Source organism: Toxotes jaculatrix, chromosome 20 (genome assembly GCF_017976425.1).
Source record: "Toxotes jaculatrix isolate fToxJac2 chromosome 20, fToxJac2.pri, whole genome shotgun sequence".
Classification (NCBI taxonomy): Eukaryota; Metazoa; Chordata; class Actinopteri; family Toxotidae; genus Toxotes; species Toxotes jaculatrix.
The window spans coordinates 4,057,911-4,072,572 of record NC_054413.1 but is presented as its reverse complement, the minus strand read 5'-3'; the positions used below and the strand labels follow the sequence as shown (position 1 = coordinate 4,072,572).

Sequence of the window (14,662 nt, the reverse complement as noted above, 5' to 3'; positions counted from 1 at the left end):
ACTGTTCCACCAGCCATCTCATGTCACTGCAGAAAAAGGACAAGAATAGCAACCCACCAGTGCGCAGACTCTGGCCCCCACCTCAATTCTACCACAGGGGGAAATACCCATAATGCACTACTTGATGCTTTTGTATTGAATTGGCATCGTGTTGGCGCTCTGACCCACTTTTTCAGCAGAGAGCAGGTTATTTTGAGATTTCATTAGCAGGAAGACCAAGGGCAAATAAAAGGTGAAAAGTCACACACACACACACACACCCAGACCAACTGTCTCTTCATTTTTGGGGAATTCAAAATCTGTTTGATCTGTCGGTCCTATGTCTGTGCAGCCTGCCTGCCACCAAAATGCTGAAAATGTTGGAGCGTGTGCATCTAAATGCAAAACAGAGCACGAGTAACTCTGATGATGCTGGTACGTTTTCAGGTCTTCTAGTTGTGAATATGTCGTGTTTGCTCACTTGATTTATAAGCTAGGCTAACAATCCTCTCAGCTTAGTACAAAGGAAAAATCTATAACCTGGTTCCATCTAAAGGTAACAAAATTGTCTTGGCTCCTGTCTGTAGTTTCATATTTATCAAACAAACACAAGAATGGTATTAATCTTCACCTCACATCTGCAAGAAGATAAATAAATGCAAAATAGGTGGGTGCTTAATATGGCAGCACTTTAATAAGACAGGAAAGCAACACAAAGAACTATTATTTACATGGAAGACTAATAGACATGCAAATAAATGTCATGGCACATCATCAAAATCTGCAAACAAACAATAGGCCCAAGGAAATGCCAGCACAGGCTGAGCACTGTTACGCAATAGCGTACAATAATCCCAGTAAAAAGTGACACTACACTCACTGTTTTTCAAGCCAAGAACTACGTTCCCCAGAGAGCATAAAATCAATTGCTCAAGTCTGAGCTCTTTCACTCCATTACAAGCCTTGTAATCCTTTATATAATATGTCTGAGGCATTTATTATGCAGCAGGTGTGGCACAAGCTGCCAGTATAACAAAACATAACCCCATTCCATTTGAACTCACCAGTTCAAACACATTTTACTTGCACCATTAACAGGGTGATTGGTGGTTATTACAAGCTACTCTCTGTGAGAACGTCCAGATGCTCTTTTTGTCAAGGTCAGAATCAAAGCCTGACAGGGAGAAGGAGGAGGGGGTTGAATTTTCGTACCCATCAGGCACTTGGAGCCTCTGCAATGATGCGGCACCTGCAACCAGGAAAGACACAAAATGGAGTCCCAGCTGGCCTCACACCAGTGTGAGTCAAAAGGCCAGGGGAGGAGGAGAGAACGCTTCAGGCTCGATTAGGCCCACATCCTATCTCCATCTTCAGCTCTGAGCTTCAGCACCCTGAGTCATTAGCACCAAATTCACAGCTGCCACTCTGATGTATTAGCAGGTGGAAGCTGCATTTTGCTGCCTTATTTAGGGACATGCTGACCAACAGAGGTGGTGGTGCAAATAAATAGTCAGTAACATCATGTACCTTTCTCTGAGTCCCCCTTTCATTTGAGGATTTGAAGAAAACCTGTCTTCACGTCATGTCCTGGTGACAAGAGAGCAGAACTGACATTTGCATGCCTCAGGAGGTGGGAAGAGATGAGACCTGGCAGAGAGATACACCCACCCTTTTCTACCACATGCTGACGAGCAGACCAGCGCGCACCTGTCCCCTCTGGCTGTAAACGTGCCGCAAGAAACTTTAGGCCACTCACGGTCGCCTCTGGTGGCGTGAAATGTTTCTACATTATCCAAAACTTCAGCACCTTCTCATCATGTGTGATTTTGGGTAAAAAGATGTGACAAAAGGGAAAGAAAGAAAAAGAGATGGAGAAATGATAGGTAATGAGAAATGACTGAATGAGTTCATAACAGAAGAGGGTGGAGGTTGGGCAGGAAGGGATGGAGGGGGAAGACAGTTTGGGAAGTGAGAGTGAAAGATAAGCAGATAGCTGGCGTGTGAATAGGAGTGACAGTGACAGAGTCCCATGCAAAGATAAACAGCCTGGGTGCAGCCCCTGTAATGGCTTTGCACGAGTAATTTGTCACTCCATGTGAAATGCAAACAGCAGAGAAGGCAATGGCAACACTTTGTACTGACACTTACCATCGCCCAGGGATGTCTTACCAAGCTTTCCCATCCGTCTACTCAAGTGCTGCCCACTCCTCTGGTCAAGAGAAAGACTAAATAAGTACCGTACACAGCTGCGTCACATTTCATCTTACAGAAGCTATGTTCAAGATCTGGGGGTCGATGTGATGCTCGTGTTTTACTTTAAGGGCTTTTTACCATCCTTTCAGGGTGCACAGGTATCCTGTCATATTTTGGTACAGTACACTTACAAACTTCCTTGGATTAAAAGAAAAAAAGAAACAAAAAAACAAAAATTTTCATTTTCATTCGTTTGTAGTTCAGAAACACTGACACACTGTGATGAATGCAGTTTTTAAATATCTCTGTTCAGTTACAGCATATGGATCACAATTATTCTATATGAACATAAAGTAACACAACTGGTGCTGGAAAATAGAAATTGACTATCCACCATTTTGGATTAAATGAGAGCAGGAGTGAGCTGTAAACATGATCTTATATGTCAGCACTGCCATCTTGTGGGTGTTTCTCACACTACACATACACCTGCTCTTAAATAACAAATAAAATAAAAATAAATCAATTATTCCCAGTATTGAAAGTAGCTGCAAATAAATCTGGATGGCTGTCAAGTACAAAATATACAGTCTAAATGTGTAATTGTGAATACTAAAATGCATATTGATATACTGAAATAATTAACATTTCTGGTCCCCTTGAGACATAAAGCAACTTTAAGAAATGCAAAAATGCTACATTAAACATTTAAATCCAGCAGTTCAGATTGAGGGAAAAACAAACAAAAGAAGTTTAGTTTGTGAAGGCTTGTTATGTTTCACCCCATCAATGCAATTAAATAATAATCAACCTATTAAAATGCTTTCTGCAGCACCCCCCAGCTGCTGCATGTGAGAATGCAACACCCTCGGCCTTTTCCCTGAGATGGGCAGAAGCTCGCCGTTGGCTTTCATCTGGTCTATTTTCCTGGACAGGTCAGCGTTGCTGTCAATGACCAAGGTGCACCTTTGGGCGTAGCTGACCAGAGTCTCTTCTCCTTGGCGAAACATGCCCACCAAATGGACCATGTCTTTGCCGGCCAGGTGGAGTTCGGCAATTGATGCTGTGTTTGCGATGGTGTTGCGGTCGATCCCCAGATGGCGGAAAGCTTCGCTCATGCTCTTCTTCTTGATGAAGGCAGACAGGACCTGTTTGTAGCGGTGGATGACGTACTGGACACCTGTGGCTGGTGGAAAGAAAGGACAGCGAGAAATTAACTGTGTGAACTGAGGTTGTTACAGAGGTGGCAAAACACAAACATGGGCTGATGATGAGCATGTGCCAATGATACGTAATCCATAAACAACCAATTTTAAAGTTTAATTTCCAGTGTGATCTGAAATAGATGCTTTTTCACGCACTTTTCTACTCGGCTCTGGGTAACGGATGCTGTGTTTGACTGCTATGGTTAAAGATTACCTCTCTTTCTGCTGTAGTCTTTCCCCTTCTTTGATCTTTTCTTGTCCTTATGGTGTTTCCTCCTTCTGTGTTCACTAGAAGCCGCTGACACATCAGATGAGTCGGATGCTTCAGAACCGCTGTCGCTGCTGTCAGAGGAACTGGAGGAAGCTCTTTCTCTCTTCCGAGATTTGTTTTCTGAGTGTTGCACTTTGCTGGGTTTAGGAGCTGAAAATAAGAGATCAGCGACAGTGATTAAAACAATTCAATAAATGTAAATATTATGTCAAACGCAGTGTAGGCTTCACGCACTGACCTTCCATCACTGTACTAGGTGAAGCAAACGTTGGCATGGAACGATTGCTTGTGAGGTTTTCAATCTGGCTCCTGAGGAACTTGCGGTCCTGCATCAGGTCCTCCACCTGCCTCTCCAGTGCAGCAATGCGCTCCTGTTTGCTCTCCAGCATGCACTGAAGCTTGGTGATAGTCAGCAGCACCCTTGGTGGCAGACCTTCTACATGTGAGGCAGCTAGAGAAAGGGGAGACAGGACATAACACACGTCCTGCTTTGGACAGACTTTAAGACCATAAATCAACTGGAACATGGTCTGACTTGTTTATGAACACTAATGTGACACACTTTGCTTACCTGACATGGCACTGCTGGGTGTGTTGTCCTGAACAGCATCTGCTGAGGTTCCTGTTTGAAAATTCTCCCACTTGATGATGCGGAGATCATCCTGCTCCTGCTTCAGCCAGGCTGGAGAGCTCAGCCTGTCCTTGGTCCTCACAGAGCTGGAGTCAATCTCCACGCAGGGGGAATAACCTGCCGGCTCCTGCTGCCACACGGATGACATCTCTTCAAACCTAGGAAACAACATGGGAAAGGTGTCAGTTTGAGTTACAGATTACTGAAAGGTTTTCCATTATGTAGATGATGTGCAATTAGGACTGATACTCCCTTTTGATGGAATGACATTGAAAGGCACTTCACATGCAATGCATCCACCTTTCCCAGTTCCTATAGACCATGCTGCCGTTTCAAACAGAAGCATTATAACCTCATATAGACGACTCGTGCTGTTGCAATGTTTCCGTCAACAGCTGGCAGCAAGCAAACTTGGACTGAAGCTATCTCCATAGCAACAAGATACAGATCACGTAATTATGAGATCTGTATCTAGTAATTAAGAGATAAAGATCTTATAATTATGAGATATTTTATGAAATATAGATCTTGTAATTATTAGATGTTACAGAATTACAGAAGTCATAATTGCATGATAAAATTGCCAGTTTGTTTTACTTCGGTGTATGTAATACGCTTCAATACAAAATAATTCTGTACTGCTAAACAAAAGACGTCAGAAATGGCTTGAATCCCATCTGCTGAATACTATAATCATCACTCACCGCCTCCCATGACATCATCAGGTTTGCGGCCCTTTGGTTAATGATTGATGATTGATGATAAATGAAAATCACTGCTGCATGTATGATTTTGCTCCTGCTATGTTTTCACCTTTGTTCCATATAATTTAATAACAGGAGACAAAACTAATAGCGACCTAATCACTTATTAATCCAGAGCCACGTGAGTTCATGATATATCATGCATTAATACATTCATTAGGACATGATGAATCATACATTAGTTAAGCATTAATTAAGAATGAACAAAGAACTGTGGATTTTGTGCTTACATCCTGATTTTATTTAAAGCCAGACCTCACACTTTTGTTCTGTTGCTTTACAGTGGGAATAAAGAAATGCTGTTTTAACCTGTTGATGTTATTTTCCATATTCCTGAAAGTTATAGTCATTACCCATTAATATGGTCATGTACTGCTCACATGAATCAGAATTAGATGATGAGTTAAATGAAGTACAGAAAGCATATCTCCCCATTTAAAATCAAGTGTAGTTCACTTAGCTAAGATGTCTCAATGGGCCAAACCTCTCTGGGAAAAGCTCTTCAAGACTAAAATGTTGAATATAAGATTCAAAAATGGACATGCTGGTGTTAAAATTCACCCACAGAGGATAATTCACATTGTAAACCAAATGGTTCACAATTTCTGCTTTAAAACTTCAGTGGAATCACATATCAGAGGCTGTAGCATGCAGAGACAGGCGCCCTGTAATTTCCAACACTTTGAAGGTGTGCACTTGGTTTTCCCTTGAAAATGGGCCAAATCTAATGGTAGGAAGGTATGAGAAACAAAAAAGGAAGCACAAAAAGATACCGTTTTGTTAGTAATGATCAAGCCACTATTAGTTTAAATGACCAGTTAATGACTGTTAACTCACAGTTACTTGATAGACATTGATTTAAACTTCCTGCACTAATCACTGAATGAAACCTTAGTGTTACCTAATAGGGTCAGTGGCTGAGGAGTATCTATGCAAAGGAGGAGCAGCACATTCAGGTGCAATATTTCAAAAGGCAGAGCAGATGAAAACACAGTAGTTTATTCACTAGTGTTTGTTGCAGGAAGTGGACATCACTGTTTCACTTAATGTTTCCATGGAGATGATGATGGACTCCTCTCTTGAACATGTGCATGCTGCAGTATCCAAACACAAGTAAGGAGTGAGTGCTGCAGTGATTAATCTGGTCCCAACACCTGTCATAACATGCGAATTACTCCAGTGTACCGCAGTCTGAAGAGAAATCTTACATTTTTCAGTGACAACATATCTGGTACAAATACTAATAAAGTGCGATTAATCAAGAACTAAGTCAGCAGGCCTGTTATATGTGTCACCAGTGATTTATTACAGGTTTATAAATGTTTTAATTGGTAAGAATTTTAAAAGCGCATATATGACATGACAGAAGTTATAAACCTCACAGATCATACAAAGATGTAATGTTTTGTGAGCCACAAAGGGCCAACCATTTCTCCTTGCAGTGGTTTTAATTAGCTCCTACCAAGATGGATGCTAATGACTGTAATTACCAGGAAAAAAAAAGAGGGGAAAAGGAGCAACAAAGCCAGTGAAACACACAGGACAGCGTACCTTCAAGAGAGTCCAGTGACACAGACTGATGCCGGTGATGTTCCCGTGTTTGTGTCGCTGCGCGCTGAAATCTCAGTGCGAGTAAAACGTCCCGTTTTCCAAAATATAAACAGAGACGAGTGGGATAGAAAAAAATGCGAGACTACAACATGCATGTCTGAGAGAGGGGTGGTGCCAGAGAGCACTGACGAGAACCGGGACGTTACGGTGCCTTCGGGTGCTCGACGGAAACTCGTACTTCACACAATTGTTGAAAGACAAACTCATGCTGAGCAGCCAAACTGTGTTCAAACCCAGAGTTCGGTGCGCTATTTCCATTGGAGATCCAAAAGCTGATATTGCCATTTCCCACTTTGTGGTTTTACATGTTACTTCGATTTTAAATGTGCATATATCCGATACTGCTTGAAGGCAGCAATAGAGCAGTGACAGATTTGGAGGGGGCGTGTCCTTTCACAAAGTGCTGTCATACAAAAGATCAGTTACACTGCTTCATAAACTTGACAGCCACAGGATGTTTGACAGGGTTGTCATGGAAACCATACTGACCAGCTACATGAGTGCTGGCTGATGTGCTGCCATGACAACTGCATCATTCTGCATGTCCAACTTCACATAAACTTTCACCGAACACAGATTTTAGGATTTCACACAGCTGTATCAGGACAGATTGGTATTTTCACAACTGACAGTGGCTGTATTACACAGGGAAGGAGGCCCACTGAGACTGCATGTGTGTTTTATGTGCATTATGTCAGAGGAACAGAGGAACACGAGATGATGTTACAGGGAACTTTTATTTGCAGTTAAACAAAGATTCTTTGGCTATAGAGAAACAAACACTATTCCCACGACCAAACTAATGTCCCGGGTTGACATCACGACCCCGTGTACTGAAGTTCACTTGAGTATCTACTCAGCTTGTTGCTAAATGTTTATAATAGTGGTCATTGTAACAAATCTCAGCTGCCTTACAGAGACACACAGATGACACAGACATCAAACTGTCCAGATGTTAAGTATTCAGTTCGCCTAAACATCATTATGAAGTTTCTTCTCATACATCCTCTGGCCTTCCTAAAACGAAATAATGCTATATATTAAACACTCTACTGTGTTAGTCATAAAATACAAAACACATATAACAAGGTGAGGTGTATTTGGATTTGTCAAGTTTTTTGAGTTGTACTGGATAAAAATGCAACATATCGTAAATCAATATATAATTTCTTTCATTAAGCAACTGATAAAATATATCATCTCTTTTGTGAACAAGCAGTGAAGACAATTCAGAAAATCCTCTCACATAACATTGCATATCCTTCGTGATATCAGCTAAAATTCCTTCATTACAAACTTTCACATTTCTTCATTTAAAAAGCACAAACTTCAAGCCACATGGAGTGACTGTATTAGTTTTAACAGCAGTAAAGTATAACAATCATTGAATTTGGGAGGGTGAAAGATAATGATCGGGGGGGGGGGGGATCAAACGAAGAATTATGTGATCTAAAACAGTATAATACTTGATGGTGGATATGATGGTAATACTATGACTCATTGCATCAGTATATGCAGCAGCAGAAGGACACACTTAGGCCACAGCTGAATTTTTTGTAAAACCATGTCTCATGTTTAAAATGTGATTATCCTATCAAGGCTTGAATCACCTGATCAAATCACTCTCAATGTAACTGCAATAGTGTGACTACAGTTGGAAAAGTAGAAATTTGGTGCTTGTTTACCACGACTGAAAATTACTCACCACTACGTAAAATGCTGGTAAAGGTGTTAAGAACTGAAACTAAGGAATGGGCAGTGATTGACAGACACAATTTCACACACTGGTAAGTCCGAGATTAGGGAGTCCAGTTCAATGTCTGTGGACGACAAATGTTAAATAATTAGTCACCCATGTTCACAGTAACTCAGAGTTTGGACAAGACATGAGCCAGGTTAATTATTTCATCACCTTCACCCTCCTGCTTCCTACATAATGTCACATGGAGAGACTGAGTGTTAGTTTGTTAGACAGAAAACAGCGGCGCTCTCGGTATAAACATACTCTGCTGTCTCTGTCTTCCACCTTCGCCCTGCCTGCCTCTCCAGCTTTCAGTGGCAGATAGCCAGGAGGAGACGTTTAAAGTCGCCGCTGCACTCGTCCTTCAGGGCGTCCTTCAGAGACACATCATACTTCTCCAGGTACATGTCTTTGATGGTCTCCAAATCATACTGTTGCCCAAATGGAAAAAAAAAAACAACATTAAAGGAGTTTGTACTCATTCAAGTTCAAGGCTTGACCTTGGTGAATTCATATCATGCAAACACTGTTGACCAAGATGTTAAACTGCCCTGAAAATCAAACAAGGAGGAGTGGCAATCTTGCCTCAGGTTTGGCATGCATACATCAAACCAAATACTACAAGATGAAAAAGAAGGTGCACACAAACGTGTTATTTCCTGCATATCATATTCCCCTGACCTTCAGCAACAAATTCCCCTCAAGTCAAGAAATTAAATATTGATGAAATAACATTGTTCAGTCTGAGGTCGCAGCCTGGCACGCTAAAATTTGATGCAGAAAACAATGGGATTTTGGGTGCAACAGTGGTTTTCAGCTTTAATCTTACCTATCAACAAAAAAAAAAATTAGTCCATTACCTCAGAGCGACACACAATGATGCGTATAAGGGTGTCCTCATCAGTGCCCGCTCCTTTCATGGCCTTGTTCAGACGCCTGGCAAAGTAGAGCTGAGGGTTCTTAGCAACTCTCACTGTGGGGAGGAAGGAAAGGCTTTCATTAAATTCCACTGCAATTTACTGTACTTCATGTTCCACCAACATCAGCCCCTTTTCTTCTATAAAAGTAAATAAGCACCATACAGCTGTTATTTCAGGACATAAAACTTCTGGATTATGATCATTTCTACAGGATGATGAATGTGGATTAATTCAGGTCATAGACTGAGTTTGTTGTAGTTTAACAGTCACCACGTCGTGTTTCATACTAACCCAGAGCAATGTAGCATTTTTTCAGTGTCCCAGAAGTCTCATTCTCAATGGCATCCAGGATTTCAGTTCCAGAGAGCTATAGAAAGAAAATTAATAGTTGAGTGTTTGTGTGTGATCTGGAACACATCCATGTTAAGTCAGAAGATATGGACTGATCCAAGAAGTTTGTTTCGTGCTTTTACTTTGAAAAATCTGCTAATCCCTCTCTCTCTCTGAGGTCAACTTCTGGGGGCAGGTTTTCATGAAGATGCAGCCTTAGAACACCAGCAGCTGCTAATTACCCGTTAGGTTGTACCAAGTGTTGGGGTAGCGAGAGGGGAGTGGTTAGGTGAGCAGTTTGTTAGGTTTGGTTTTTGTTTGGTATTTTTTTAGTTTATTAAATGTTTTTGTTAACCTGCATTTGGTTAACCTGCATATACACGCTACACATTGTCATGTGTAGTGTGTATATGGATATGTTTGCCAGGAGTTTGTTTTTTAAAATACTGTGTGAAAGTCTGGGGGACCGCCTTCACCTGGGCAGTGGTGCTGGCCGGGGTTGATGAGGATATTTTGCAGGTGTTAGAGCAGAATTGTTTGGCTAGAGAGAGGGCAGGTTGCTGCTGAGATTTGTGTCAGCAGGAAAACTGTTTGTGCCAGCATTCAGCTACCTTTGTGTGCACCTATTTTGTTTATGAACAGAAAATTTCCAAAGCTCTGAAAGAAAGCTCTGCTTGTCTGATGCTGCTTATTTCTACACCATCCCCTACACCCTAATCCCGCTGGCTCTCATCCTGTGTGTATGGGTTCACCACCATCAAAACCTCACAAGAAACAATTCATTTTCTAAGTCCACAGTTTCCTTTGGATCTGGTTATAGTGACTAGTGGTTTATTAGGATGTTTGAAAGGAACATAAGACATTTCAAGTGTCACAGTATGGTTGCAGAAATTATACTACAACTGTGTCTGCACCTGCATGAAAACCAACACTTGTACCAGGGATAATGTAAGATACCAACCCTGATTAATTCACATCCCAGCTGAAGATGACGAGTCCCTGCCATATAAACTGATACGTGGTATCACTGCAGCTATGGACAGTGCAACACCAGAACCTACCTGCTCATATATCTTGAAGGTAGCCTGGAGCTGCAGGTAATTTCTGGTGGCCAGAATGTAGCTGAAGGTGGACTCATCTGTCCCAAAGCGACCCTCACCAGCCTCAAACAGGGCAGTAGCATCTTGTTCAGCCAGCTCCTCGTCCACCTCATAGCTCTCATCTCTGTTGCCCTGTAAGAAGCAGACTAAGATGACTTTTGCTGTGTAGTGAGGCCTTTCTGTCTGAGTCAAGAAACTGTATCTGGTGTCCGTTTTAGTAATGAGAGGGGGTCTGGATTGTGGCCTGTGTGTGTGCGCTCAAAGGGCATTATTGGGCACAGGGAGAGTGAGCTCGATTTCAGTCCAGGGGCAGATGGGAGGAATTTAGTTACATGAGTGGAGTTACAAACACAAGGCCACTTACCTCCAAAAGAGCTGTGAGGAGGTTTCTAACATCCCCACTTGTATCTCCCTCGATATCTGCTTCCAGATCACGTTCATGCACTGAAAAGAAAATGCAATGTAAACAAAAGGAAAGTTAAATATGACAAAAAATAAAAGTTATGCTGTTTGTTTTCAGTATTTAAAAGGGAGGTCACTTGTACTGTGAGATTCAAGTTTGCCACATTCAGTTCAGTTCCTGTCTTTTAGTCCATCCACTCTCCCTTAAATTGCCCTTTTAGCTAAAGTTGATAATTGTCCTACATTTCCAAGTCTGGCCTGTCTTCATTCTCAAAACACTCAAGTCCAGTGACTGCAGTGCCTTTTAGTTTAATAAGACTGGACTCTCAGGATTCCTACAGCCTTCCCTTTTTGACTACTATCACCAAAACCTGGCATTTTTAGATAACTCAGAATGTTCTGAAACCACATTCAATTGTTCTTCTGCCCTCACAATCTGTGTAGGTGCACAGCTATGCAGTGATAAAGGCTGAAGGGAGCGGATGGCCTTTGTAGGTTTTTACTGGAAGCAACTGTGAAACTGTGAAATGATATTGGTCAGTGATTACAAATCAGAAAACAGAGAGATTACAGAAACAAGAGTCAGACCAAAGGTAGCCGATTATGAAAAATGAATTTAATGTTGAATTATTTTTTTTTTTAACTTCATAGCACATAACTATCAGGCTGTGGAATCATAACTCTACTGTGCCCTCTGCTCTGACTAGCGACACCATGTTGCAAGCACTGGAAGGAAGCGGCATAATTAGCCATAACAAAAAAAAAAAAAAAAAAAAGCAGCAGCAACAACAACAACAACAACAGAGCCCCTTCAGCTACCTTATCCAAGCCAGCAACACTGACGTCATCCATTTGAGTTTTTGAGTTTTTGTATTAACCTGTCATTGCCCCAGTCCCCTACAATCCCAGTGACTGAGAAGTCCTACAATAGTGAAAGATGATGTTGGTAAATATAATCAGTTCCAGTATCAGCACTGTTATCATGGTAAAAAGGAAGTGACAGCAGGATGGGCCTTGACTAAACAAAGTGTGACTGTACATTAAATGTCTTAAGGGACAAGAATAGTATTGTATGTGGTGTGTGTGTGTGTGTAGGCCCAAATGAGTCACTCTCAGCAGTTTCCTCCAGAGTTCATTATACAAGGAAGAGAAATAGAGACATTTAATAACTTGTTTGCTGAGAGGTTTAACAATTGCAAAACCATAAAATATCCATATGTTCATGAATGGAAACCCCTTTCTTTTGATAAAGATTATTGGCTTACCCTGAAAGTAGCATTCCTTGAACATGGCAATGTCCTGTTGAAAACATTTGGATACAATAAATATAAAAACTGAATATTTTACATCAAAAATCTAAAACTGAATTCAATACATTCTGTCATTTTTATGTCAGTGGTTCAGTCTTTTAATTTTAAAATGAATCATTTAGTTTATGAAGGTGATAAGTTGGCACTTACAGCATTGGTGGCGGTGCAGAGCATTTCCACCAGGACGTCTTCATCAGTGCCCGGTCCCTTCATGGCCTTCCTCAGCTCCTTGACAGCGTAGATGACGGGCGGGTCCAGCATGGCGAGGATGGCCTTCTCAAAGTTTCCAGACAGCTCACTCTTCAACACGTCCACCAACTCCTGTCTCAGTAAAACATGGGGAGAAAAGAAAAAGAAACAAAAGGAGCAATGCAGATTTTCTAATATATTTTCAAAACCAAATTCTAATTAAAATGCTTCTTATCATAAAAATGATGTGGTGAAAGATGAATAGACATTATTCTGTGTATCACTGCACGGCACTCACATCATCATACTTGTCAAAATAGGCCTGTTTAATTTCCTGACGCTGAGCTGAACTGCGGTTTGCCAGGATGTCGATAATGGCCTGCTCATCAGTTCCTGAAAAGAAAAAATCAAAACAGACACAGAACAATAATCAACAATGTCATTTGTGAGTAAAACATGGACACAACAAGAAACGAAAACATTTTCTTCCCCCAGTATTTCCAACTTACCAAGGCCTTTGCAGGCTTTGCGGATAGCCTTGATGTCAGCTACGACATCAAACTCCTCATAGGGCACAATTGTGGGCTGAGAAAACAAAAGTTTTGTATATTAACTACAAAACTAAAAACAGCTTCTCATAACACACAGTGATTATATCAAACTATCTGCTAAAGTAAACGAAGTTCAGAGGGATTGGTGATAGTAATGCAGGAGCAGCTGGGAGATAGGGGGAGGGGAGGACTATGACACAATGCTTCGGTTGAGGAATCCAGGGCCAGAAGTCTTTAAACAAACTTGGTGGGGGCTGTATGAATGCCAGCAGTAATCAAAGTGCAGTCTGGGGGCCAAACAGGGGTCTGAGAGGAGGTTTTAAAGGGTTCCCGCTATGGAAATACAATGTCACTCATTTTCACTTTAACAAGAGGAATGTGAAAGTAAATGGTTGATTTTTTTTCCCCTGAAACTTAAAGCACTTTAAAACAATTATGTTACAATAATGTATGAAAATACTTTTTTTTAAATAGCGAAATAACATCTTATGCCCACTTTTTCTTGCCCTTACGTAACCTACAAATCCCCACTCATTCATCTTCCGAGGCTACTCATCTAACGGAGCTGTGATGAATTCCGCAGGGGAGTGGCCCTTTCCTTTGCGTAAACCCAGACACGGTTGTCTGTCACACGGTGTCATTTGCAACGTTTGCGTCGTCTCGTATTTAAAGAAACACCGAATTTTATGAATGTGCAGACTTAGCTCTTACATTCAGTCCCGACAGCACAGATCTACCACGGTCTTTAAGCTGTGCGCAGTAACTGACGGCGAACAGAGGCACCGCAGTGCTCGAGCCTTCATGCAAAATAAGTAATACGTAAAATATTCAATTACACATTAACCCCGAACTCCCCAGAATCTAATATCGTTCCTGTTGATTGGCTGGATCAAAAGATCTTGATCCTATTTATCAAACCGAAACTGTCGCTCACACTTCGAGTGAAGCACAATCTGCTGATTGTTAAGATTTTTTATTATTATTATTTCTATTACCAGTGCGTTTGTAGCTCAAACTATCTCAGACAAATGTATGTTACTTACTTGACAGTTGCCCATTTTGGGGATGTTAATCCAGCGGCGGGTGATCTGTAGGGAAAAGTCTGGTTGTGGGATATTTGTCTTCTTCAGACCGAGCTGCGGCCCAGAGCAGCAGGAACCAGCGCGTGACGTCGGCACGGACACGGTCCCGTTAACCATTTACATCCACAGACACTGAGTTTCCCACAGTCCTCCTGTCTGTGGTTATAATCCGATTCTATCACGCTTCACGTTATCATGGTGTCACTCAACAAGCTAAATGTGCTATTAGTTTGAATTGTTTTATTCCTTACTGTTTTAGGTTATCAGTCTTAGTGTCATAAGGATATACAGACAAACACACAGTTGCCAGTTTATTAGGTACACTGAGCTAAAACTCAAGCAGTCTAATACAACAGTTCTGATCCATACTTTGGTTGAGGTTA

At 41.4% G+C, this 14,662-nt stretch overlaps 2 protein-coding genes across 3 annotated transcripts; both read right to left on the bottom strand.

Moving 5' to 3' along the window:
• Nucleotides 1–2,459: 2,459 nt before the first annotated feature.
• LOC121200621 (coiled-coil domain-containing protein 106-like) lies at nt 2,460–6,748 on the bottom strand. Its single transcript, XM_041066018.1, has 5 exons — nt 6,595–6,748; nt 4,220–4,437; nt 3,887–4,099; nt 3,592–3,798; nt 2,460–3,358 (listed from the first exon to the last, which is right to left on the bottom strand). Exons 2-5 carry the CDS (start codon nt 4,425–4,427, stop codon nt 2,979–2,981), a joined length of 1,008 nt encoding a protein of 335 aa, XP_040921952.1. The 5' UTR covers nt 4,428–4,437; nt 6,595–6,748; the 3' UTR covers nt 2,460–2,978.
• Nucleotides 6,749–7,378: 630 nt separating this feature from the next.
• anxa13 (annexin A13) lies at nt 7,379–14,359 on the bottom strand. 2 transcript variants are annotated; one of them, XM_041066208.1, is made up of 11 exons: nt 14,241–14,359; nt 13,156–13,231; nt 12,945–13,039; nt 12,608–12,778; nt 12,413–12,446; nt 11,110–11,189; nt 10,707–10,877; nt 9,607–9,682; nt 9,256–9,368; nt 8,660–8,826; nt 7,379–8,474 (listed from the first exon to the last, which is right to left on the bottom strand). In XM_041066208.1, the coding sequence occupies exons 1-10, from the start codon at nt 14,253–14,255 to the stop codon at nt 8,707–8,709; spliced, it is 951 nt and encodes a 316-aa protein (XP_040922142.1). In that variant the 5' UTR covers nt 14,256–14,359; the 3' UTR covers nt 7,379–8,474; nt 8,660–8,706. The 2 variants fall into 2 exon arrangements, with proteins under 2 accessions (XP_040922142.1, XP_040922141.1); XM_041066207.1 differs by having other exon boundaries at nt 7,379–8,826.
• Between the last annotated feature and the right edge of the window lie 303 nt (nt 14,360–14,662).